This window comes from Ochotona princeps, chromosome 3 (genome assembly GCF_030435755.1).
Source record: "Ochotona princeps isolate mOchPri1 chromosome 3, mOchPri1.hap1, whole genome shotgun sequence".
Taxonomy (NCBI): Eukaryota; Metazoa; Chordata; class Mammalia; order Lagomorpha; family Ochotonidae; genus Ochotona; species Ochotona princeps.
In genome coordinates this window covers 78,848,431-78,874,793 of record NC_080834.1, presented here as the reverse complement: position 1 = coordinate 78,874,793, position 26,363 = coordinate 78,848,431, and the positions used below count along the sequence as shown (strand labels likewise).

Genomic DNA, 26,363 nt, shown 5'->3' with positions numbered 1-26,363 from the left:
GAAACATAACTACATTTCTAGAATTTTTCATCTCCTCCTTTAAATGAAGCAGAGACAGTTTAGTCAACTCCAGTTTTCTCTAGTTTGTTTTGTATGAAACTATTTTTCAGATCTACAATTCTTAGAAATTGGCAGGGAAAAAAAAGTTCAAGTTCTTCCTAGATATTTTAAAGGAAAAATTATGCAATTCATAAAGGGCTTATCTTCTGCTTTACTTTCTGTAGTATGGAATTGAATCAGAGCCGATTCCAGAAGATATTGAAGATCCCAAAGAGTACAGGTATGGGAATTTTTGATAAATACTAACTACACCACAGTTTTTGCAAAGCAAACCAAGAATTGAGCAGAAGTTGACCAATTATAAATGAATTTCAAAGTTTATCCCTGTCGTCCTTTTAAATTTATTTTCAGTATTGAGAATGCCAGGAGGAAAAGAGAGCATGATAAGTTAATGAGAGAAGTAGAAGAAATAAAAGCTGGGAAGAGACAACAAATCAAAGCTTTGAGGAAAGAGTTTTTGAAACTATTAGCACTGAATACAGAATTACCAACGCATATGCAGTTTAAACGAACAGTAAGTTCAGTAAATTTTAATTTTAGCATAAGCAACTAATTCTGTTTTTAAATTTTTCATGATAGAGTTCCATAGGATCAGGGATTTCCCCTTACAGCCTCCCCATTTACCCTTCCACCTACTGTTTTCTTTTATATTACTACAATAGTGTAGTCCTTCAGTAATAGTCAGAGACCATCCTTCTACTATCTAGGTGTAAAATGACATTGTAGGTACAGACAGTGTCAGAGAGTCCAGCATCCAACTGTCAAGATAAATTTAACAAGTTCATTGGGACTGTGTCTTTTATTCAGGATTAGAGATGCATACTGCACTGCATCTTTGTTTCTTAGTATGATAGTCTTCTTTATACAGTCCCTCCAGATGAATATATGTATATACATCTTTGCCTATACATCTATTGATCTTGTATTTTTACATGCAGGTTGCCTTATATCAGGTGAAACATATGCTATTTATTTTTTAGGATTGGCTTATTTCACTGAACATAATGGTCTCCAGTTGGGACCATTTTGTTGCAAATGATACAATTCCATTCTTCTCAACGGTTGAGTATTATTCCATAGAGTAGATGTACCACAGTTTCTTCATCCAGTCCTCTTTCTGTGGGCATCTGTATTATTTCCGTGACTTTGCCATTGTAGTTCTTATATGTTGTTTTCATTTCCTTTGGATATATGCCCAGAAGTGGGATAACTGGGTGATATGGTAATCAAGTTTTGGTTTTCTTAGCACTCCCCATACTGACTTCTGTAGTGGCCATACTTGCCTGTATTCCACCAACAATAAAGAGTAAATCACTTGGTGAAGGACTTTGAGCAAGAATGTGGTTATATTAAAAAAAAAAAAAAAAGCAAAGACTGCCATCTTTCCTGAGTGCAGTCACAGGGGGGATGTTCCACTATTGGTGAGCTGCCATGAATTTCTAACCTGTGGCCAATTGGCTGTGTAACAGTAATTTCTTGGCATGATGGTATTATGTATTAAAACTTGGTACACTCTCCAAATATTGTTAACATTTATATGTTTAGATGCTACCTTCATTTGCTTTCTCATTTGCTAAATATACTTTGGTTTTCTCTCCATATGGTATGGAAGTAAGATTGAAAAATATATTGTTTCACTTCTGGAATGGAGAATTTATAATATATATATAGGAAATATATAGTGTGCAATTGAGGGCAAAATTTAAGAATCAATGTTTGTGTAGGAAGCAGGGTTGACACAGAGCATTGCTAAAGCATCTGTTTTGATTTTTAAAAAATCTGTTTACCTGCAGGATTTTGATCTAGATTCAAAAATTCGTGCTGATATTGGCAGAAGAACAGCTCACAAAATTCAACAAGTGGAGAAAGAACTCGCCTGGGAAAAAGAGAAGCATGAACTTGGCCTAAAGAAGCTACAGAATAGGTAGGACCCATGTTTCCTTCAACTTGAGATGTTTGAGAACTCCAATTTGATTAAAGTAATTTGTAGCAGTAATGTCAACAGAAGGGCCAGATAAAAGGCTTCTGAAATACCCTGGAGTTTAAATCTGAAGAAACCCTCTGTCACTGTTAGTGATAACTTCCTGAAACTGCTGCTTACTCATCTCTAGTTTATGTGTGGGAAGTGTCTTTCACAATTTTGAAAATTATATAATACCAAAAAAAGTATAATACATACTTACTTTGTTTTAGATTATTTTACATAATATTAATACATGAGCATGCATATATTTGAAAAATCAAAAACCAAGTGGAATAAAATGATTTATAATGAAAGATGGCAGCCTAATTCCTCTCATGTATATTAATTGAGCTTCCCAGGAAAAAAATTACCTTTTTTGCCTTTTACTGAGATAAATGCATATATGGTAGAGTACATAAATCTTAATTGAATGCTTGGTAATTTTTTTTACAGATATACTTTTATAAACACATATATCCACAATTCAGTTTAAGATACAAAAATCTTTGTAGTATTCTAGAAAGTTCTATCATGGTTCTTCCAGAAATATGAGGGGCTTTCAAAAAGTTAATGGATCAGGAATAGGTTAATGTTTATACCACAATTTAACTATTGGGTATTTGATAGATAACTGAGTTGTTTCTATTTCTTAGCTATTGTAAATAAATGCTTATACAAAACATTTTCTGATGGATGCAAGTTTATGTTAGTGAAATGCCTAGTTGGAATACTGCCAGACCTTAGGTGATATGTGTTTAAGTTTATCAGAATATTGCCAGATTTCTGAAATGATTGGGTTACTTTACAGTCTGGGCATCAGTGTGTAAAATATACTGACCTCCATTAGATTCATTTCTGAGAGCTGCAGTAGTAAAGTTTGACAGGCTAGTTCTCTCTCTCTGTATGTCTCCCTTCCTATAACTCTGTTTTCAAATAAATAAATCTTTTAAAAAGTAGTAATCAGAACTCATTTCTGGCTCACTGAAGTGCAACAACGTGGCATCCTACAGGTTCCACCCAAGATAGGTCCGGGAATGGCTTCACAATTTTAGAAGTGGGAAGTCCAAAATCAAAGTGCTAGTCAGTTGGTCTTTTTGGGGACTAGGAGGAAGAATCTTTTTCATGTCTCTCTTTGAGCATCTGGTGGTTTGCAAGAGACTTTGGGGTGGTTGGACTTACAGATGCATCATTTTGTGTCCTCTGTGTTCATATAACATTCTGTTGTGTGTCTTTTCATTTAATCTTCCTTCTGTACATGTCCATTTCTTTGTCTAAATTAGCTTTTCTTACAATGAAATCAGTCATGTAGGATTAAGGTGCATCCTAATGGTCTCATTTTAATTTGATTATCTGTTGTGATTGCATTTTCAGATGAGATCACATTTTTATGTGGGGGTTGTGTGGAGGACACACAACTGTAACAGTTGTGCTAGGCGTTACTTGGAATGTCATCTCTTTAAAGCTCGGCCATTCTGTAGTAGTGTCTCATGATTTGAATGAGTACTTCATTGATGAATAATGATTTTCAGCCGTCCTTCATATAGTGCTGGTCCTTTGTTTATTCAAAGTACAGTTGTTAGATTTTTGTCAAATATTTTGTTGATTTAAGAAATTAGGTTGTAGGAGTTATTTATGTATTCTGAATAATGTGGCATTGGTTTTATATATGAGGGGGCTTAGAAGTAAAAGGAAGAGCCTGATGCAATGGCTGAATTGGCTAATTCTCACCTTGTAAGTGCCAGGATTCCATTTGGGCACCAGTTTTGTTGTTGTTGTTTTGTGGGTTTTGTGTGTGTGTGTGTGTGTGTGTGTGTGTGTGTATTTCAAGATAGTTTTTTTTAATTAAAAAAAATTTTTACATTCTTGACGTAATTAGGGTAAAAAAGTTCAAGCACTACAGGACAATGGGCAAAACAATTAGTTCCATATTATTTTTTTAATATATCTGATGTAAAAGGGATTTTAAGGGAGAAGCCCCACCCAGTCTCCCACCCACTCCAGGTCCCAGATGTGGGGCATGCTCCGAGGGTCTTGCCCAAGTGGTTTTAATAATTCAACAGTTCTGAATTGCTGCCACTCTCACCACTCCAAGTACGATGAGGTCGTTAGAGAATCCACTGATTGACATAGTCCATCATAGAGTCTCCGTTTGCCCAGTATTTTCATTGCAACATATAGCTGAGGTGGTTGGGGCACCAGTTCTTAAAAAAAAAAAAAAGAAAGAAAGAAACCTCCCTCCTCCATATACAGGAAAAAGAAAATGTGTTAACAATTGTCTCACCCATTATCCCCTGATCCTTGACTCTTCCCACCCTGATCAACTATGTAAACATCATGAAAAATCAAATTAAAAAACCAAAAAAGTAAGTTCCTTAGGTCCGGCACGATAGCCTAGTGGTCACATCTTCAACTTGCATCTGCCGGAATCCCATATGGGTTCCAGTTTTTGTCTTGGCTGCTCCACTTCCCATCCATTCCCTACTTGTCGCCTGGGAAAACAGTAGAGAGAGGGGGAGAGAGAGAAGAGAATAAGTTTTCTATCCACTGATTCACTTACTAAATGTTCATAACAGCCATAGCTGGACTTAGCTGAAACCAGCAGCCAGAAATTCTATCTGGCTCTCCTACATGGATAGTAGGGACCCAACTATGTGAGCCACCACTTGCTGCCTCCCTCTTGGGAGAACCTGGATTGGAGCAGAGTGGCCAGGACACAAATCAACATTCTGATGGTAAACCCAATTGACAGCTTAACCTACTGCCACAATGCCTGCCCTAGTCTTTTTCTTTTAAAGTTAATACCTCTGCAGTCAGGCAGTGTTCAGGTGGCCTGTGCACCAGTGGCACTGGGTGAAACCCTTGAGCCACTCAACAGTGTGCTCTGTGATCTTGAGGTTGTGATTTTGCAGGGAGACTGGGGGAGCACACAGGTGAGGGTGAGCGATAACTTGTGGATTCATGCCCAGATGGGGAATTACTGCTGAGGGACATCCTTGCATAAGGCCACCATACGTGTAGGTGAGGAATGACTCCAGAGGGACTTTCAATAACAAGACCACTGTACTTGCAGGTAAGCAAGAGGATTGAGACCTGGTGGTTTGGAGGGGAGAGACCAGAAATCCTTTATGGGTCAGACTGATGCATCAGCCCACATGGGAGTTGTGAGCTGGGCTTATTAGTACAGAACATTGCTGACCACCACATACTAGCTCACATGGAAAGTAGAGCTGGGGGCCTGTCTGGCAGGGCTCGATCCCAGTACCTGACAATAAGTGTTGGAACAGGGGACGGGTCACATTAGGCTGGGCCATGACACTAACCAGCACTCAAGAGAACCAGGTTCGGGGGTATATTCTGTAAGGGATATATGGACCTAACACTTAATGACTGCGGTGGTGATGGGCTGAGCAGGGTGTGACTGTAGAATCTGCCAACACTCACAGGTACTGTGGCTGGGAACAGGCTGGGCAGGTACAGGCTGTAGCACCCACATGTGCACCCTGAAAGAGTGTGGGGCGGGCCAGACCACAACATCCACCAGCTCATACAAAGGCCAGAAAGTAGGGGAGAGGCCATGTGGGGTAGAGACCTGACATCCGCTGGCATGTGTGAGATCTCGGTTGGGGAGTGAGCCAAGTAGGGGAACCTGAGCAACTCCCCCAGTTGGTCAAAGCTCCAGCTGGTGAGCACATGGTCCAGGCGTGGGTGTTGGGCAGGCTGGGCAAGATAGCTCTATCCATTGGCAAGTGTGAGGGTTTTTTTGGAAGAGGGTTGACCAGGCAGGGCCAAGCAGACTTTAGTCCACTGGCAAGTGTAGAAACCAGGCTGCAGTGCAGGTCATTCTGGGCTAGGCTATCATACCTGCTGGTTTGCATGAGCCAGGGATGGGAGCAGACTGAACAGGGCCAGGTTACAGCACCTGCCAGCAAGAGTTGGAATTGGGGGCAGCTGAGTCAGGCCAGGCTGCAGCACTGAAAGGCAAAGGCCAAGACAGGGTAGTGACTATGCCAAGCTGGATCAGACCAACTACTGGCATGTGTGAGACCTGTGGCTGGGAGCAGGCCTGGTTAGGGAGTTAAGGGGACGCCCTGGCTGGGTCGTGGTTCCCACTGGTGAGCACAAAGGCCGGAGTGGGACTGTGATCTGGTCTGGACATATCTATAGTGTCTCTTGGCATAGGTGTGGACTAGGGTTTGGGTGCACCAGATTGGGCTAGACTCCAGCACCCATTGGTGCTTGTGAGAACCAGGCTAGGTGTAGGATAGGCTGGGCTAGGTCTCTGTCCTTGCTTTGCCATGCATGAACTGTGTCTGGGTGTGGACCAGACTTGGCTGGGCTGTAGCACCCAACAGTAAGAACAGGAATGAGTGAGGGCCAGTCAAGAAAGGCCACTGTTCCTGCTAGGACAGAAGGTGGACTAGGTAGGGCTAGCCCATGGACCCACCATTATGCGTGGCATTGGGAGAGGTTCTGATGGAGCAGCTTGGCTACACCTCTGTTGGGAGACAGACCCTATAGGTAAACACAAGAACCACGATAGGGAGCAGCCCAGACAAGGCCAGGTAACAGTACCCACTGGTACATTTGGCTCAGGTCTGGAGCAAACCATGTCTAGCCAATTCATATCACCCACTGGTAAAACTGAGAACCAGAATGGTATGTGGGTCATGCCGGGTCAGACCGCAATACCAACCAATTTACATTAGGGCTGGGACTTGGGGCTGACTGGGTTGGGCTGGGCTAGGCTGTAGCCCCCACCAGTGTGAGCTGGAACTAGGCGGTGGAGAAGTGAGGGTGGTATGAGCTGGAACAGAGTATAGCACCCACTGGCAAATGCTGAGGTGAGGGGGGCCATGCCATACTGGGCCACAGCGCTCAAAAAGCATATGTGAATCCTGGGAGGGTAGGGAATGAACACAGTAGGGGAGCTGCATGGGGTTCCCCTGCTGGACCACTACTCCCACTGGTGAGCATGAGAGCTGAGATTGGGGACAGACCAGGCTGGGCAGGACTACAACACCTGTTGGCCTACATGTGAACAGTCGGGGGAAAGCCAGGCTGGGTTGACTGTACCTGCTGGTACATGCATAAGCCAGAGTGGGTGTAGGTTGGTTGGGCTTTGCTGCAGCATCATCTGGTAGATGCTGGTATGGGGTGGGGGACAAATTCTGTCAAGCTGAACTGTAGAACCACCTGGAGAGTGCAATATTTGGGAGTGGGCCCAGTAGGGAAACAGTGGGCACATCCCTCTTGTGTTGCCACTTTCAGTGGTGAGCATGAGAACCAGGACTAGGGACAGGCATGGCTTTATAGAGAGTAGCACCCTCTGGCATGTGTGTGGACTAGATGGGGAGGCTAGTTGGGTTGAACTAGGCTTCAGTTCCCATTGACATATATGTGAGCTGAATGGGATGTGGGACAGACTGGACCATTCTTCTGTTCATGCTAGCAAGCATGGAACCAGGGCAGGGGGAGGGCCTGGTGGGAGTTAATGGGGGTCATTCCAATGAGGCTGCAGCTCTTACTGGTGTATGTGAAGGATGAGTGTTTGGTGGGAAGGACCAGACTGGGCTGCAGCACCCATTGGTTTGCGTAGAAGACAGGGCTGGAGGCAGAACTGACCCAGCAATTGCAACTACTAGCATGTGCATAGTATAGTTGGGTGACAAACTGTGACGGACCATGCATTGGCAAGCACACACAAGAATCAGGTCTGGGATCACCTTGGATGAGGCTTCTTTGGAGATCTCCCCAACTTAACCACTGGACTCAGAACTCCAACCATGGAGAGAATTGCAGATCCATGGTCTGACCGTGAAGTGCAAGTGTCAGAGCTGGGTCTCCTCAGTGGCTTAGATGGAACAGTGGACAACTTATCTAGTTGCACATAGAGGATATGGTAGTACATTAGAACCTGCAGAGGACACCTGGTACCATAACAGAGGATTAAGGACAGAACAGGTTGTTCAAATACCCCAGCCAAGTGTTGGCAGTGAATATCTGGGCAAATGGAGACTCTAAGGTGGACTATGTCAGCCAGTGGATTCTGGAAAGATTTCATCATGCTTAGAGTGGTAAGATTGGCAGGAATTCAGAACTGTTGAACTATGAAAACCTGTTGAGCAGGACCCTCAGAGCATGCTGCACATCCAGGACCCTGGGATGGTTGGAAGACTGACTAGATTCTCCCTTTATCTCCCGCCCCTGCCCCTTCCCCCAGATACAGAAAAGAAAAAAGAGAATGAGAAAACAATAGTCTCACCCACCTTCCTCTTGCCTTTGATCCTTTGCAACCTAATCAAGTATGTAAAAATCATCAAAAATAAAATTTTAAAAAAGGGTAATGCCTTTGTGTTGTATTTAAGGAATTGTTGCCTACTCCTAATTCAAGAAATACTATACTTTTTCTTCTCAAAGTTCTATTGTTTTCCCATTATCCATTTTGAATAGTAGTCGTATATGATGTTAGGTAAGAATCAAGCCTCCTTTGTTTTTCTATCAATATCCAGTAGTCCTAGTATCATTTTTGTTGGAAAGATTATAGTTTTCTCATTAAATTGTAGTGATGAAATCAGTTAACTATGTTTTTCTGGGTCTGTTTCTGAAATCTTTGTTCTATGAGGGGATTTCAAAAAGTACTAGGAAACATGAATTTAAGAGAGAACTTCATTTGGGATTTTGGTGCCAAAAAAAATTTGACTGTTATACATTTTCCATGGGCTCTTTGAAGTCCCCTCATGTTTCATTGACCAGTCTATCCTTACACTGCATTATCCTGTATTGACATGTAAAATCGTAAATTTTCTGGTTTTGCCCTTCAGTTCTTCATCAGTTCTCACACTAAGTCTTCTAATAAGACTGGTACAGCAATTGAGATTGCATTCTGGGACCCAGCTGTCACTCTCAGAGTATCTGGGTTCAAAGCCATGGCTCCATTATCAATTCTAGCTTCCTGCTCATGTGTACCCTGCAAAGCAGTGGGTGGTGGTTTGAGGACTTGGGTCCTTGCCACCCACACGGGAGCCTCAGGTTGAGTTCCAGGATCCTGGCTTTGGCCTGGCCCAGCCCCCACTTCTGTGAGTATTTGAGGAGTGACTCAGTTGCTGATAGATCTAAATTATATATATATATATCTTGCTAGGATTCTGATTGAAATTACATTGGATATATAGAAGTAGAAATAAATATTAAGGCTTTATAGCCATAGTTATAATATTGTGAGCAGAATCAACCTTAATGTTTCTTCTAGTGATTATAAACACAAATCTGAATAATATGCCTGTGAAGTTTTTTTGTTTATCATTTTAAAAGTTGACTTCCAGGTATGATAGCTGAGAATTTTTCCTATTTTAAAAGAAATTATTCATTTTTACTTGAGAGGCCAATTTATAGGAAGGTAAGGAGACAGAGAGAGAGAAATATTTTCCATTTGCTGATTCATTTAACGGTCGCAATGGCCAGAACTCAACTGATCTAAAGCCGGGAGCCAGGAACCTCTTCCAGGTCTCCCACATGGGTGCAAGGGCCCAGGGCTTGGACTGTCCTCCACTGCTTTCCCAGGTTGTAGGCAGGAAACTGGATCAGAAGTAGAGCAGCCGGGAATCAAACTGGTGCCGATATAGGATGCTGGCACTGCAGGAGGACAATGAGCTGGCTAAGCCATTACACCTGCCTTGATTTTGCTTACTTGAAAATGTTCATTCTTTCCTATACCTTCCTGAACATAAAAGTACAATTATTCTAATATTCGTATCTGGTAATTTACATCATTTGTGTCATTTCTGGGTCAGTTATTATTGACTGACAAGTTTCTCTTAATTTGGGGTCATATTTTGCTGCTTTTTTTACCGGCCTAATAAGCTTGCATTGGATGCCTGACATTGTGAATTTTACATTATGGGTTCTGGGTACTTTTACATAATCTTAAATATTTCTTTCATCAGTACTTATCTGAATACTAGGAGGGAACCTTTTGCAACTTATCTGAATTTCATCTTTCTGTGTGGCTAACTTCACTCTGGAATTCAATCCTGTGCACTTGTTCCCTGGGACTAAATCCATGAATGTTTGAATTTCTGGATAATACTTAAATGCATGAATTATGAGATGAAAGTGGATGAGACGTTCCTGTCAGAAAGGATTCTCAACATAGCAGCCCATCTTTGGCTTAAATAAATATTGTAGTATATTTATGAATGTGTATTTATATGAGAGCACTTTAAAAAGCTTATAGAAATTGGAATCATACATATATTTGGGGGTTCCATGAAATGCCCTTAAGAATAAAGAGCTAAGAGGCAGAGTAGGAGTAGGGAGGTCATGCATTTCAGATAACTGCTCAAGGTCTGTTCCCCATGGTTTACCTCTTACCAAAAAATGTGTTAAACGCACTCTTATACACACACCCCAGGTAATTTAAGAAAAAAATATGTTTTAAGTGCCTCAATAAGGTGCACAGTCTTTAATCTCTGAAAAATAAATGTCACGAATTGTTTCCCACTTTTCAATTTAGGAAACCCTCACTCACATATACATATTTCTGTGCCTGTTTATAAAGTTACTATATTGTATATCTGTATATTATAATACATACCCAAATAGATTTGCTATATCTAATAGCTCATAAGATGAATTATATTTCCTCAGAATGTATTATGAACTATTCTATTTGACATTAAACCATATTCAGCCTGCAAACTTTGTTTTTCACAAATTATTACAATAGCAGTATCAATTTTTCTGTTAGAAATAATTTCTACTTGACCTTTCATCAAAATAGATCCAACTTCTGTTACATGTTGCTGGTATATGCAAGTTAAATTTTGAACCTCACAGAACAGAAAGATATTAGGTATGACAGCAGTATATAGTATAGACCTACTTTATTTTTTAATTATGCAGAGTGATTAAGATGGTGATTATTACAAACACTTGTTTTATTGTTTCAGATTCCGTGATACACTGGAAGGTGATATTGTTGTTGTTCATGCCATCAAAAGTGACCACAAGATATCCTCCTATAGGCTGGTGAAGCCTTCCAAGTACTCCAAATCCAAGCGACCAAGTCAGTCAGAGAGAAGACCAAGCAAATTTGAGAGGTTTGAGAAGGAAGGACTTGGAAAAAAGGACAGCAGGAGAGAAACAGGTAGATGAAATCTTTTCAGCTCTTGTTTTAAGACGTGAAAGCTAAATTGTCTTTTGGTGATATGAATCTTTGAACTTTCTTTGCTGACTTGAGCTCAATTTCTTCTCTTTACTTCCATCCTTGATATACTTTGGAGAAAATACTCCAAAGAGATGCAGCTGTGTGGTATGGCTGAGAATGACAAATGCTTCTGCCTGCTGTTACCATTGATGCCATCCTGATCGTGTGATTGAGAATGAGCGAGAGCACTGCGTGCTGCTTTTTCCATATACAACCTTTGTTTTGTTTTATGCTGGTTGAGTTTTTTATTTTGAATTTTATGGTACAATTCCATAGGGTCTGGGATTACCTCCTGCCCAAATTCCCACTCCCGACTGATTTTCCCCATATTATTAATAGTACAGTCCTTCATAAGCAGTCATGATTCCATCAGTCTGTTGTTGAAGTGTGCCCCAAAATGGCTGGTCCAGATCATGTCAGACAGTCCAGTATCCCATTGTCTATATGTCCAACAGTTTCACTGGGAGTCCATCTTTGATTTGAAAGTAGAGATGCATATTGCATTGTATCTTCACATCTGGTATGATAGTCTCTGCTATGCAATCACTATATATTCCCTGAAATGAGAAGCCATGACACAAAGTCAACAACAGGTATGAAGTTAAAACAACAACAACAAAATTACAGCACCATGGAGTTGAAAAAGCACACCACTGAATAACCAACACATGGGTGATGAAAAGAAAACACAAAAGCCTCTTGGGTAAAATGGTGCCACTGTGCAATTTATGAGCCCGCAATGAATTCAACAAGAGAAAAGAAACCATTTGGAAGAAATGAAAATGAAATAAAAAACATCAAAACACATGGGATGCAGCAAAAACAGTATGGAAAGGGATATTGAGCCTAAAATTTGCATGATAGTTTCCTTATATTAGAGAGAACATATGGTATTTGCCCTTTTGGGACTGACTTATTTCACTGAGCATAATGATCTCTAATTGGGACTATCTAGTTGCAAATGATATAATTTCATTATTTTTAATGGCTGAGTAATATTCCATGAAGTAGATGTACCTCAGTTTCTTTAACCACTGCTCTTTGAATGCACATCTGGATTGTTTCCATGTCTTTGCTATTGTAGATTGTGTTGCTGTAAATGTAGGATTACAGATCCCATCTCATATGCAGTTTTCATTTCCTTTGGGTATATTCCTAGCAGTGGGATAGCTAGATCATATGACAGGTGTATTTGCAATTCTCGAAGTACTCTCCCTACTGATTTCCATAGTGGCTGTACTAGCCTGCACTGCATCAGCAGTGAAGGAGGCTACCTTTCTCCCCACGTCCATGCCAGCAGATGTTGTTAGTAGAGTTCTGAATGTAGGCCAGCTTCACTGGAGTTAGGTGATACCTCAATGTGGTTTTCGTTTGTATCTCCCTGACGGTTAGGGAACCTGAGCATCTTTTCATATATCTGTTAGCCATTTCAATCTGTTCTTTTGAAAAATGTATGTTCACTTCCTTTGTCCATTTCTTCACAGTTTGTTTGTTTGTTTTCTGTCCCTGGGTTTCTGAAGCTCTCTGTAAATCCTGGATATTAGTCTCCTATCATTTGTGTAGTGTGTAAAGATTTTCTCCCATTCTGTTGGTTGCTTCTTCACTTTGTTAATTGTTTCCTTTGCTGTACAGAAGCTTTTTAGTTTGATATAGTTCCGTTTGTCTTTGACCGCCTGTGCTTTTGGCCTCTTTTCTAAGAAGCCTTTCCCTATTGCTATATCTTGGAGTGTGTTTCCTATGTTTTCCTTTAATAGTTTGATGGTTTCTGGGTGTAGATTTAGGTTCTTGACCCATTTAGAGCTAATTTTTTATAAGATGAAATTTGGGTGTCTTGTTTCTTGTTTCAGCAAGTTGCTATCCAATTGTCCAAACAGCATTTGTTGAATAGAGCAGGCTTTTCTCCTGGATTGTTTTCAGTTTTCTTGTTAAAGATTAGTTGACTATACACCCTTCTGGTGTTTCTATTCTGTTCTATTAATCATATTCTCTGTTTCTGTAGCAATTTCAGACTGTTTTTGATAACTACTGCTCTGTAGTATGTCTTGAGGTCTGGAATTGTGATTCCTCCAGCTTGATTATCATTCGGGATAGCTTTGACTACTTATGGTCTCGTATGTTTCCAGATGAATTTTTGTATCTTCTATTTCTGAGAAGAATGTTGTTGGGATTTTGATTGGGATTGCATTGAATCTGTATATTACTTTTGGTAAAATGGACATGTTGATGATGATGTTCCTACCAATCCAGGAACATGGTTTCTCCGTTTTTCAATATCTTCCTCAATTTTTTTTAAAGATTTTTATAGTTTTAATCATACAGGTCTTCCATATGTTTAGTTTAATTCCTAGGTATTTAAGATTCCTCTCCTCTACTTTAAAGGGGACTGTACTTACAATTTATTTCTCATCCATGGAATTATTTGTGTACACTAATGCCATCAATTTGTGTTCATTACTTTTGTATCCTACCACCCAGCTAAAGACTCTTATGAGTTCCAATAGTCTTTTGAATGAGTCTTTTGGTTCTTCTGCGTAGAGAATCTTGTCGTCTGCAAATAGGGATGATTTCAGTTCCTTGTTTCTAATTTGAATTCCTTTAATTCCTTTTTCTTGCCTAATAGCTCTGGCAAATACTTCTAATACTATATTGAAGAGTAGTGGTGACAGTGGGCATCCTTGTCTTGTTCCAGATTTTAGTGGAAAAGCTTCCAATCTTTCCCCATTTAGTATGATGCTGGCATTTTGTTTTTCATAAATTGCTTTGATTGTGTTGTAGAATGTTCCTTCTATGCCTATCTTGCTCAGTTGGATTTTATCAAATGCCTTCTCTGCATCTATTGAAATGATCATATGGTTTTTATTTTTCAGTTTGTTGATGTGGTGTATAACATTTATTAATTTGTGAATGTTGAACCATCCCTGCATGCCTGGGATGAATCCCACCTGGTCTGGGTGTATGTTCTACCTGATGTGCTTTGGATCCTGTTGGCTAGTACTTTGTTGAGGATCTTTGCATCTATGTTCATCAAGGATATTGGTTTGTAGTTCCCTTTTTTTCTGTTGCTTCTCTATCTGGCTGTGATATTAAGGTGATATTAGCATCATAGAAAGAGTTTGGAAGGATTGCCTCCCTTTGTATTGTTTGGAAAAGCTTGTGGAGAATTGGGGTAAGTTCCTCTTGAAATGTTTGGTAGAATTCAGCAGTAGTGTCATCTCATCCAGGACTTTTCTCGGTTGGGAGGGCTTTAATTACCGATTCTATCTCAGTCTGTGTTATAGATCTATTTAGATTATTGATTGCTTCTTGATTCAATTTTGGTAAATTGTATGTGTCCAAAAATCTATCCATCTCTTCTAAGTCTTGTTTTGTTTGCGTATAGTTGCTTGTAATATTTCCTAATAACTCTCTATATGTCTGAGGTATCTGTGGTTATATTTCCTTTCTTGTCTCTGATGCTATTGATGCATATTTTCTCCCTCCTTTTTTTTTGATTAGTTGGGCTAGTAGGGAGTCTATTTTATTGATTTTCTCAAAGAACCAGCTTTTTGATTCATTAATCTTATGTATAGTTATTTTGGTCTCTATTTGGTTTATTTCCCCCCTTATTTTGGTTATTTCTTTTTTCCTACTAATCTTTGGATTGCTTTGCAGTTGTTTTTCTAATTCCTTCAACTGTAAGGTTAGTTCATTTACTTGATGCTTTTCTAGTTTCTTAACATAAGCATTGATTGAAATGAACTTTATTCTTAACACTGACTTGATTGTGTCTCATAAGTTTTGATATGTTATGTTGATGCCTTCATTTGTTTCAAACAATCTTTTCATTTCTCGTTTTATTTTCTCTCTAACCCATTGCTCATTTAGTAACATGTTTTTCTGACTCCATGTGTCTGCAAGTCTTCCTTGTGTTTTGACTTCTTCATCTCTAGTCTCACTCCATGATGGTCTGAGAAGATGCATGGTATAATTTCGATTTTTTTTAATTAGCCGAGGCTTGCTTTGTGACATATAAACATCAGTTCTGGAGAATGTTCCATGTACTGATGAAAAAAAAGTGTTTTTTTCTGTAGGATGAAACATTCAGTAGATATCAACTAAGTCCATTTGCTCTAGAGTTTAGGTGAGTTCTTTTGTTTCTTTGCTGGGTTTCTGCTCGTCAATCTGTCCATTGACGTTAAAGGGGTATTAAAGTCCCCCCACTATGATTGTATTGGAGTCTATTTCTCGCTTTAAATCCATTAATATTTGTTTCACATAGCTAGATGCTTTGGCATTTGGCACATATGCATTTATTATGGTGATCTCTTCTTGCCGAATGGATTCTTTGATCATTATGTGATGTGTTTCTTCATCTCTTTTAATGTTTTTCATGTCAAAGTGTGTATCATGTGATATGAGAATGCCTACACCCATATGTGTTTCCTTATCATTTACTTGGAATATCTTTTTCCATCATTTCACTCTCATTTTCCTCTGATCTTTGTTGATGAGATGTGTCTCCTGTAAGAAACAGATAGATGGGTTTTGTTTTTTGATCCAGTCCTCTAATCTATGGCACTTGATTGATGAGTTTAAGTCATTTACATTCAATGTTAATGTGGATAGTTAGCAGTTTGGTCCTGTCATTTTAGCATTGGATTTTTTTAAATTTAGTCTTCTGTTGGCCTTTTACTGGAATGTTTTCAAGATTTACCTTTGGTTTTGGTAGTTGCTATTCCTTTTCTCTTTCATAAGAACATCTTTGAGTATCATTTGTAGGGCAAGTTTAGAAGAGGTGAGTTCTTGGAGTTTTTCTTTAGGAGATTTTTATTTCATTTTCAAAGTCAAAGGAGAGCTTTACTGGATAAGTTCTTCTGGGTTAAAATTTTTTCTCTTAAAATCTGGAATATGTCACTACAGTCTCTTCCGATCTGTAGCATTTCCTCTGAGAGGTCTCCTGTGAGTTTGATTGGGGTTCCTCTATAGGTCACTTGATTTTTTTCACATGCACATTTAATGAAATTTTTCTTTAAAATATTTCTGCTTATTATTATTAAAAATGAAAATGAAAGAAAGCAAAGCTGGAAGTCTGAAAGACAAGTTAGCAGAAAAGAGTTCTGAAAGGCTTAATGAGCCCAATCCAGAATAAATAAAGGATATTCTAATATGGTCAGTTGTAGGCTGTTATCCAGCACTAACATTAATGCTGATTCATCCTCTTCATTGAGAAATTGTAAATGTCTCCTATCTAATCTTTGAATAAATTCTGAAACCTTGATCTTGGTATTTTAACTCTTCCACTTTGTATTTTTATTTTGTTTCCAGTAGTACCTTCTTACAATCTTCAACCTGTGGTGTTTAGCCCTTGTTCAACTTTCTGCCACCTAATTATTTCTGGTGCTTCCACGCCCGGGCCTCTATTTCAAATTACATGTTTGTTGGTCCATTCCATGACTACCTCGCCACCTTTAACTCTTCCATTTTGCGTATTTGAAATATGAAATGGTGACTTATAGTTGTAATAGCTCTCTCCTATTATTTGGTTTTTTTTTTCAGGGGTGGGGGAGGTTCTTGTTTATTTTAAGTTTGTTGCTATATAACTTGAACATGAATAGAGCAGTTTTTCCAGTGAATGCTTGTTAATTGACAAAGAACTTTCAAATCGTAGATTTAGTTGTTTCTGATTTTTTTAATTAGCCAGACTACTTAAATTGGCATATGCCATATTTGATAATGTGTCATATAGGATTTACTTGCTTCTTCCTCTCTCCCCATTATCATACCTTATATTGCTTTTCAGCTTCCCAATAACTCTAAGTTGCCCATCATTGTGTAACTCATTCTCTAGTTGTTTAATATATATCTTCTATCTTGGCAACTTTTTAATAATGTTCATAAGGTCAAGAATTATGTCTTTGATTTCTTTATTTTGGCATTTCATTGTACAGGTAGTTTCTAACGTTGATTCACCTGTGATGTTTTAGCTTTATAATGTTACAAAGGTATAACCAGAAAAGCAGTCTGTATTTTACTTTCAGTATAATATTCAATAAATTGCATGAGATATTCAATAATTTATTACAAAATAGACTTTATGTAAGATGATTTTGTCCAACTGTAGCCTATTGTAAGCATTTGGAACATATGTAAGGTAGACTAGGCTAAGCTGTGATGTACTATAAATTGTTAAATGCATTTTTGTTACAAATAGATAGTCATAAATTTACTCTGCCATAAGTTAATGTGCATCTGTATTTATGGGATTGAAACACATAGTGGTTACTCAATAAATACTTTGATTTTAAAATTTTATGTATTCTCTGGATTTTTAATGTGGCAGCTTAAATTAAGCAATACTTGAGAGTTTTGGGTTTATGCCTCAAAAATACTTTAAAAATGATTGATTCTCTGGACAGGTGAAAGCATTAGCATAATTGAAGAAGCAATAATTGAAAAAGAGAAGAAAGTTCGGCCTAGAACACTAAGTGAAATTATGATAGAAAATCAAATAGAAAAAACAAGGAAACTGATACTAAAGGCTGAAAAGGCCCAACAAAAGATACAGCAGCGCAAAAAAGAATGGGAGGAACTGTAAGTTTTTTCTTAACTAAAAATCCATATCATTTTAGAGTGTGAACCCCCAACTTTATCTTTATAATATTTCTATGAAATGAAAGTGAAAGAAATCAAAGCAAAAGCAGGGTTTTTTTTAAGGATTTATTTATTTTTACTTGAAAGGCAGATTTTACAGAGAGGAGGTACAGGAAGGCCTCCCATCCACTGGGTCACTCTCCAAATGACTGCAACGGCCAGAGACATGAGTTTAGGGGCTTGGGGACTTGAGTCATCCTCTGCTGCTTTCGCAGTAGGGAGCTGGATTGGAATTAGAGCAGCCAAGACCAGAACTAGTATCCACATGGGATGCTGGTGCCACAGGTTAAGGGCTAGGTTGCTGCACTACCATGTCGGCCCCCAAAAGGATCTTTAAAGATAGTAATACTTCCTGTTGGAACTTCCTTGATTCATAGAATTCTGAGTCCCAGCATTCCGTTTTACTTGCATACTCAGTGAATTTTAAGGATTGAACAACTCTATTCAGGCCGTTGTTGCTGGAATATTGTGGTTCAGTGGATTAAGCCCCTGCTTAAAATGCTGGCATCCCCTATTAGAGTGCCAGTTTGAATCCCAGCTATTCTGCTTCAAATCCAGTTTCATGTTAATGCACCAGGGGAGGCAGCAAATGATGGCCCAGTATCTTGGGTCCCTGCCACCATGTTGGAGACCCAGGTGGAGTTTACCCACCTTAAAAAAGAAGTAAGTGATTTAAGTATGTTGACCTTTCCTTATATCTTAGGGGTAATCCAATTTGGTCAGGCTGCATGATGCTGGATTCAGTTTCTAGTAATTTTGAGGACTTAGAATTTCTGTTAATAAGCATTTGGCATAGTGATGTAGTAAACTAAGCTGCTCCTTAGAATGCCCACATCCCGTTATTGAAATGTTGTTTGGAATCCTGGTTGTTTCACTTTCAGTCCAGCTTCCTGATAATTTACAGCTCCTTGGGAAAACAGTAGAGACTATGCCTAGGAGTTGGGTTCGTGCCACCCCTATATGAAATACAGATGGGGCTCTGGGCTCCTGGCTGTGTCATGGGCCCACCCTAGCTGTTACAGCTATTTGGGAGTGAGCCAGCAGATAAGAGTCCTCTCCTCCCTCCGCTACTCTCCCCTCCCCTCCCCTCCCCTCCCCTCCTCTCCCGTCCCCTCCCGTCCCCTCCCCTCCCCTCTCCTCTCCCCTGCTCTCCTCCCCTCCCCTCTGCTCTCCTCTCCTCCTCTCTCCTCTCCTCCCCTCTCCTCCCCTTCCTTCTCCTTCCCTCCTCTCCCGTCCCCTCCCGTCCCCTCCCCTCTGCTCTCCTCTCCTCTCCTCCTCTCTCTTCTCCTCCTCTCTCCTCTCCTCCCCTCTCCTCCCCTTCCTTTTCCTCCCCTCCTCTCCTGTCCCCTCCCGTCCCCTCCCCTCTGCTCTCCTCCCCTCCCCTCTGCTCTCCTCTCCTCTCCACCTCTCTCCTCTCCTCCCCTTCCCTCCCCTCCCCTCTCCTCTCCTCTGCTCTCCTCCCCTCCCCTCTTCTCTCTTCCCCTTCCCTCTCCTCCCCTCCTCCCCCTCCTCTCCTCCCCTTCCCTTTCCTCCCCTCCCCTCCCCTTTCCTCTGCTCCCCTCTCCTCTCCTCCCCTCGCCTCCCCTCGCCTCCCCTTCACTCTCCTCTCCTCTCTTCCCATTTTGTTATCATGTAATTGTTTGATTTTTCTTATTTCTGGGATATCACTTGTCATGTCTCGCATTTCTGAAATTGTTTGAGTCTTTCTTTTTCTTAGTCTAGGTATAGATTTCTCAATTTAAAAACTATTTAAGAGTTACAATGTGAGATGGAGAGCTAGAGTTAGAGTAGAGAGCAAGAGTGAGAGTCAAAGATCTCTTCCATTTGTTAGTGTACAAAGGCCTGCAACAAGCAAGACTGGGCAGGGCCAAAGCTAGGAGCCAGGAACTCATTCTGTCTCTTGTGTATGTGCAGGGACACATCCAGCTAAGGCATCGCATCACTCACTGCCTCCAAGGGTTCATTAGCAAGAAGCTGATATGCTAATTCTTCCAGGAAATATAAGAGGAAAAAATACTTCTAATTCATTTCATGAAACTAGCATTACTTTGATACTAACTCAGAAGAGACCTAAAAATGAATCTAGAAATAAAAACTCTTACCATTTTTCTGGTTACCTCAGTAAGGATAATTGTGGGCACTGTTTTTTCTCACATCAGAAGCAGAAGTAACTGTCTTCTTGCTGCTCTTCCTTAAAAAAAAACGCTGAGCTTTTCTTTTAGAGGGTGCAGCTTTGCACAAGTGAGCGACTGTCAGTGAATATGTAATAGAGGCTTGGGTTTTCTCCCATGTATTTCATGTTTGTTTTCTAGAAGGGCTTTCTCCCATAGGCAACTACTGACTGCAAGCTTTGTGTATGTGTTTGTGTTGGCTGACGAATTTTGTTGAAAAGAATCAGGCAGGCATGTTGGGATCTGTTAACTAAAGGCCTGTTATACGTACCCTCATATGTGTTAGCAGGTTCCAACAGGGCATTGATTTTCTGCAGGAAGCAGATTCTCAGCTTTCATCTGGGACTAGAGATTGCTCCTGCTACGTGTGTGTGCAGTGGGAAAGTTGGACGGCTCTCGCTGCTTCGCACATTCCGTTTACACTCTTTGCTTTATTTTCCCAGATGCATCTAGCATTCCATTCTGTTTCACTCCATTCTCTGAACCTATTCCCTTTGATCTTTGAGCCTCCTAGGGGCTCTGCCAAGAGGATCACTTTCAAAGATTTTGGTAGCCTTTTCCAGTGGGTATTCTGGCGTATAGTTTTCTCTGCCAAGGTTTATTCAATGCTATAGTTTCATCTTGTTTCTGTCTTAAAAAATGTGACAATATTACTGGTTTTCTCATACGTTTCTATCCACTTTCTAGGTAATTTACTTTTTACACCTCTTTATAGCCAGCTCCATATAATTTGGGATAAGGGAGAGGTATATGTTCAAGCTATCATCTTGAGCACAAGGACTTTTGTGAAAGTTTTATGAAAATTATTATATAACAAAATAAGTCTAATTGACTTTTTAGTGATTTAAAAAAAAAGTTTAGGATGTTTTAAATTACAATTAGATTAATTAGGTTAAGGAACTTTTGATGTGAATTACTTAAAAATGACCAGAAACCTAGCAGTGACTCAAGTGATTTCAGTACAATCTAATTGGCCTTTCTCATGCTCTAAGATTTAATAATTTCACCTGGAAGTCAGAGTTATCGGGAAAGAGGAGGGGAGGCAGACAGAGAGAGAGAGAGAGAGAGAGAGGTCTTCCACCTGCTGGCTCATTCCCCGAGTGTATGCATTGACCAGAGATGAGCTGATCCCATGCTGGGAGCCAGGAGCTTCTAGGTCTCCCACATGCATGCAGGGTCCCAATGCCTTGGGCCGTCCTCCGTTGCTTTCCTAGGCCATTACTTGGGAGCTAGATTGGAAGTGGAGTAGCCAGGATATGAACTGGCAGCCATATGGTATGCTGGTGCTGCAGGCAAAGGATTAGTTTGCTGTATCACTGTGCCAGCCCCTATTTCTTTATGTATTTTGGTTGGGGTGCTTTAAAAATAATTACTGGCTTCTGCCCCATAGGACAGGGTTGTAGTTTGGTTTCATGTCTGGATTTGAAGTTGTATCCATATAAACCAGATATGCTGGAGCTCATTGTTGTACTTGTGCCTGGTGTTTCTGATAGATACAGGAGTAAGCCTGGCGATGACTATGAAGACCCTAAAGATGTCCAAGCAATCAAAGAAGCCCAAGTGTTCATGGGAGATTTCAATCTGAAGACCGCCCCAGACTATAAGATACCAGAACACATGAGAATAAATGCTGCCAAGAAGGAAGAGGAGCTAGGACAACTGGACTCCATGGTACTTCGGTTACAGACATGGTGACAGGAAATCACCTGGGGTGGTAGTTGTTGTGTGTTTGGTTTTTGTTTTCTTCCAAAGGCCACTCATCGCTGTATCTGGTCCATTAGAAGGCGTAGCCACAGAAATTTAGGACTGAAAACGACTTTGATCATCTGGCATGTCCATCCTACAAATGAGGAATGAGATCCAGGGAGATAAGAAACTCCTCTAAGATCCGTCACGTGCTATAGCAATAACCAATCTTCATGTTAATTTTATGAATCATTGCCAGTTTCTTGTGTCAAGGAGTTATACTATTTTGTAGGCTTTTTACCTCTGAAACTCATACAAATTCTCACTGGATTTGTTTTTTGACTGCCATGGGCCCACAAGGACTTCAGGGGAAAAGCCTTGGCTTAATGTTTTTTTGCAGGACTTGCAACCTTTTGTAGGCAACTTATGTTTATTGGAAAGTCAGATATACATACAGGAGGAGAGACAAAGAGAAAGATCTTCCATCCAATGATTCACTCCCAAAGTGGCCACAGTGACTGGAGTTGAGCCAGTGCAAAGCCAGGAGCCAGGAGCCAGGAGCTTTTTCTGGGTCTCCCATGAGGGTGCAGGGTCCCAAGGCTTTTGGCTGCTCTCCACTGCTTTCCCAGGCCACAAGCAGGGAGCTGGGTGGAAAGTGGGGCCACCGGGACAGTGCCCATATGGGATCCCTAGCACATGCAAGGTGAGGATTTAGCCTCCAGGCTATCGCACTGGGCCCTTTTCTCTGCACTTTCAAACTGCTTCCTGTCATTGTGATTTCTGATTCTCTTTTTCTCAAAGTTACCTCTTCCTGTTATTCTCATTCCTAATTGCTACCTGAACTTGACAAGTAGCTTCACGTTTCCAGGCTTCAAAGGTATCTGAGTTGCCATTCAGGAGAATTTCATACTTGACCACCCAATATAGTGGTGCAGGTGGCACCATTCAAGCCCTCACGTTGGTGAGGGTGCCAGTCATATCACAGATTTGAATATTTGACAATTTTCTGACAATTGAAATCAAGTTTCCCGAAAGAGAAATATCTTTTTCTACCTGACCAAAGATAATTTACATGTCAGTAGTGCAGGGATCTTGACATGATGACTCATATCCAAATAGGTTTGTATAGCTATACGTTCCTAGTAAAAATGCACATTGTAGACATTTTACTAGTGACCCTTTGCTTCTTTTCTAGCTGTCAGCTAAAATGATTCTTTTTAAAAAAAATTATTTATTTTTATTGAGAAATCAGATACACAGAGAAGAGGAAAGACAGAGAGGAAGATCTTCTGTCTGTTGATTCACTCCTCAGCAGGAGTTGTGCTGATCTGAAGCCAGGAGCCAGGAGCCTCTTCTGGGTCTCCCACATGGGTGCAGAGTCCCAAGGCCTTGGGCTGTCCTTGGCTGCTTTTCCAGGCCACAAGCAGGGAGCTGGGTGGGAAGTGGAGCTGCCGGGATTAGAACCAGTGACCATGAAGAATCACTGCATGTCCAAAGTGAGAACTTTAGCCACTGGGCCCCTAAAATAATTCTTTATTCATCATGTTTTATCCATTATCATAGAAAAATATCTTTAAGACCACATTTTTTTATTTTGTTAAATCCATCTACTTAAGATTGCTAACTACCTACCTATTGCTTGCCTATTTGTATCTCAGTTTGTAACTTTCTTGTGACAACTTATTAGTCAGGCAACCTGAAATTTTATAATCTTGCTAAAGAAGATAAGCAAGCATGAATATCTTGAATGAGCTTAACTGAATTCACACTGAAATCCATTATGTTTAAATTGTAACACCAATTAACATAGATAGACCACATTATTCTAAAGTCAGAAGTCCAGAGCTTTATTTCCATCTCTGCCACCCAACAGCCTTGTGATTTTTGCTAAGTCTTGTCTATCTCCCCAACCCTCAGTTATCTCATCTGTGAAAAGGATATTCAGACACACCAACAAGAACAAGGTATGTCTGTTCTACCTCATAAGTTAGGTTAAGGCGTTGGTTAAAAACAATAAGTGATCATAATAGTTATGGTCAAATCCAAAGTCAATAAAAAGCATTAGACATTTAAAAACCAGTATTCTCCTGCCCTACAGCCTGAGTTAGGCTTGTGTGGTATTTAGAAATCCGAAAAGATGAAGCTAGTCGGGCTGGGTGTGATGGCCTAGTGGCTAAATCCTTACTTTTCATGTACTGGGATCCCATCTGGATGCCAATCCCAAGTGGGTGCTGCTCCACTTTCTAGCTCCATGTCTGTGGCCTGAGAAAGTAGTAGAGGATGGCCCAAAGCCTTGGCACCCTGGAAGAGGTGCCTGGCTCCTGGCTTCCAATTAATTAGCTTAGCTCCAGCCATTGCATCCACTTGGGAGTGAACCAGTGGATGGAAGATTTTACTTTCTGTCTCTTCTTCTCTCTGTAAATCTGCCCTTCCAATAAAAATAAAATTTTAAAAATCTATAAGAGAATTTTAGAAATTAAAAAAAAATAAAGCTAGTGGATAGAATGCTCTCCAAAAAAGTAGACCTTACGGTTCTTACAGTCCTGGCTTTTGAGGTCCAAACTTTAATGGTTTATTCTTCTAAGAATATGAAATATCTTACTGTCTTCTAATAGTGTTTTTGTTTTATATATAGTAAATAAACTGATAGGCTGAAGATGTGTTTCTCTCTTATTTTTTAAAATTGTCTTTTTTTGCAAAATAACTTCTAATGACTTTTGGACCTTCTAGTAATCTAACTACCAGCTATAAGGTAGGGTGGCTAGGATCTGATGAGGGCATTTAAGAGCGAGCCCAGGTAGAAAGCTGGTAATGAGGGAACAATGGGTAAATAGAGCACCGTCCCATGCCTGGAGGCAGTGGTACACTTAGTTTAGGTAAAACGGAGAATTAACCCAGGATCGGTTCTGGAATCTCTTGGTGTGATTTGATCCTGGAATTCAGGGTCATGAGCTTGTCTACACAAGGAGTGATAGTAACTGTATGGCCACAACAGAGTGAAAAGAGTACCTTGTAGTTTGGTTCCCCCTGTGTGGGCAGCCTGGATGAATCTTATTAAGCCAAAGAAATTAGAAGATCTAGTAGAATAGGACAATTGAAGGCTTTCCCCTCCTGGAGAGGGCAAGTATCCAGCTAAGCACACAGTGGCTTGAGAAGGGAAGGCACCAAAGGCCCATAAGCCAGCTGAACAGAACCACTACGGAAAGCAAGGGATAGCAGAGATCACACTCTGGCCTTCCGTCTTAGGGGGGATGTATGAGAAAAAAAACAAAGCCTAAATGGAAGAGTCCAGTAACAGGGCCAATCAGACAAGTTTCTGTCATAAATTTTTGTCAACTTACCAATCAGGCGATTAGAACCAGTGAAATTTCAGACTATCCTTTGTGACAGCATCTCTGTTTTGTTTCTTTTCTCTTAATTTTTTTTTTCAGGCCCATGGAAAGAAAATGCACATGAACAGGTGCATTCTCTCTCTTCGAGATCTTAAAATAGCTGTTATTGATGAAATACAGTGCCTGGTGCAAGAACTGAAGAACATTCAGTTGTCTCTGGATAAATCCAAACACATCCCCATTCCCCAGATACCTCAGATATACCCAGAAGAAGTTCCAGAAAGGAGATTTCACTATGATGAAGAAACTCTCCTAAGTTTTAAGCGCGAGCGTGCAAAAAGTCTCGATGAAAATCCATACCAAGTGGAGCAGGTGGAGTCTGCAAGCTCAGCTGGAGGATTCCTCAGACACTCAATTTTAAAGGATGCAGATCTGGTAACACGAGATTCAGTATCTAGGTCATCAAAAGCATCTGCATACAGTCTGGATATTCCCAAGGTGGCAGAATTTGCAAAAGCAGAGCCAACAGATGTGGAGCTGGAGATTATGAAGAGGGATGAGATTAAACACTTGTACATGCAACAGTACTTGTCTAACAGGGTAAGGGGTGAAGCTAAAAGGGAAGAGCGGGGAAATTTCTCCATGTGACCACCTCAACACTCACAAAAGGCTTGGCTTCCTCTCTGTCTTTAGTTTTCTAGAAAAAAAAATTAATTAAAACAAATTTAAAGAACTGTGCTAACCCCAGGACTTTAGCGTTTTAAACTGTTTTTGTTTGTTTGTTTTTCTGGGAGTCAGCACTGTGGCATAGCCTGTAAAACTGCCAACAGCATTCTAATGGGTGTTGGCTTGTGTCCCAGCTATTCCATTTCTCATCTAACTCTTTGCTCCATCAGAAAAACAGCAGGAGATGGCCCAAGTAGATGACCCAGGTGGAGGTCCTGGCTTCAACCTGGCCGGGCTGTGGCACTTGAGGCCTTTCAGGTGGTTAAGCAGCAGATGGCAGATCTGTCTGTCTCTCACTGTCAACACTTGCCTCAGGGCAATCTGGGCATTTGCCTACGGCTGGGGCAATAAGGTCATTATTCTTGATCAGTGAATCAGTCAGTGATATAAAATAGCTGGGAGAAACTTAATTATAGAATATCTACCATTTAATAAATGTGTACATTTAATGCCATTAATGAATTTTTTAAAAAAAAATATTTTATTTGAAATTTGAAAGGTAAAGTTACAGACTGAAGGAGAGACAGAGAAAAAAAGAAATCTGCCATCTGCTGATTCACTTCCCAAATGGCTGCAACGTCCAGAACTGG

General features: G+C 40.3%; 1 protein-coding gene across 6 annotated transcripts in view; it reads left to right on the top strand.

Annotated features, from left to right (window-relative positions):
• CFAP44 (cilia and flagella associated protein 44) overlaps positions 1 to 26,363 on the top strand; it is a 112,420-nt gene that overhangs the window by 59,528 nt on the left and 26,529 nt on the right. For 5 of the 6 annotated variants that reach the window (XM_058661898.1, XM_058661894.1, XM_058661895.1 and 2 more), the window contains exons 20-26: positions 225 to 280; positions 412 to 574; positions 1,854 to 1,984; positions 10,972 to 11,168; positions 17,624 to 17,798; positions 21,523 to 21,700; positions 25,147 to 25,647. In XM_058661898.1, the coding sequence (XP_058517881.1) occupies positions 225 to 280; positions 412 to 574; positions 1,854 to 1,984; positions 10,972 to 11,168; positions 17,624 to 17,798; positions 21,523 to 21,700; positions 25,147 to 25,647 (1,401 nt within the window). Of the gene's footprint in view, positions 1 to 224; positions 281 to 411; positions 575 to 1,330; positions 1,463 to 1,853; positions 1,985 to 10,971; positions 11,169 to 17,623; positions 17,799 to 21,522; positions 21,701 to 25,146; positions 25,648 to 26,363 lie in introns of those variants that run through there. The other variant, XM_058661900.1, reaches the window with a different exon arrangement.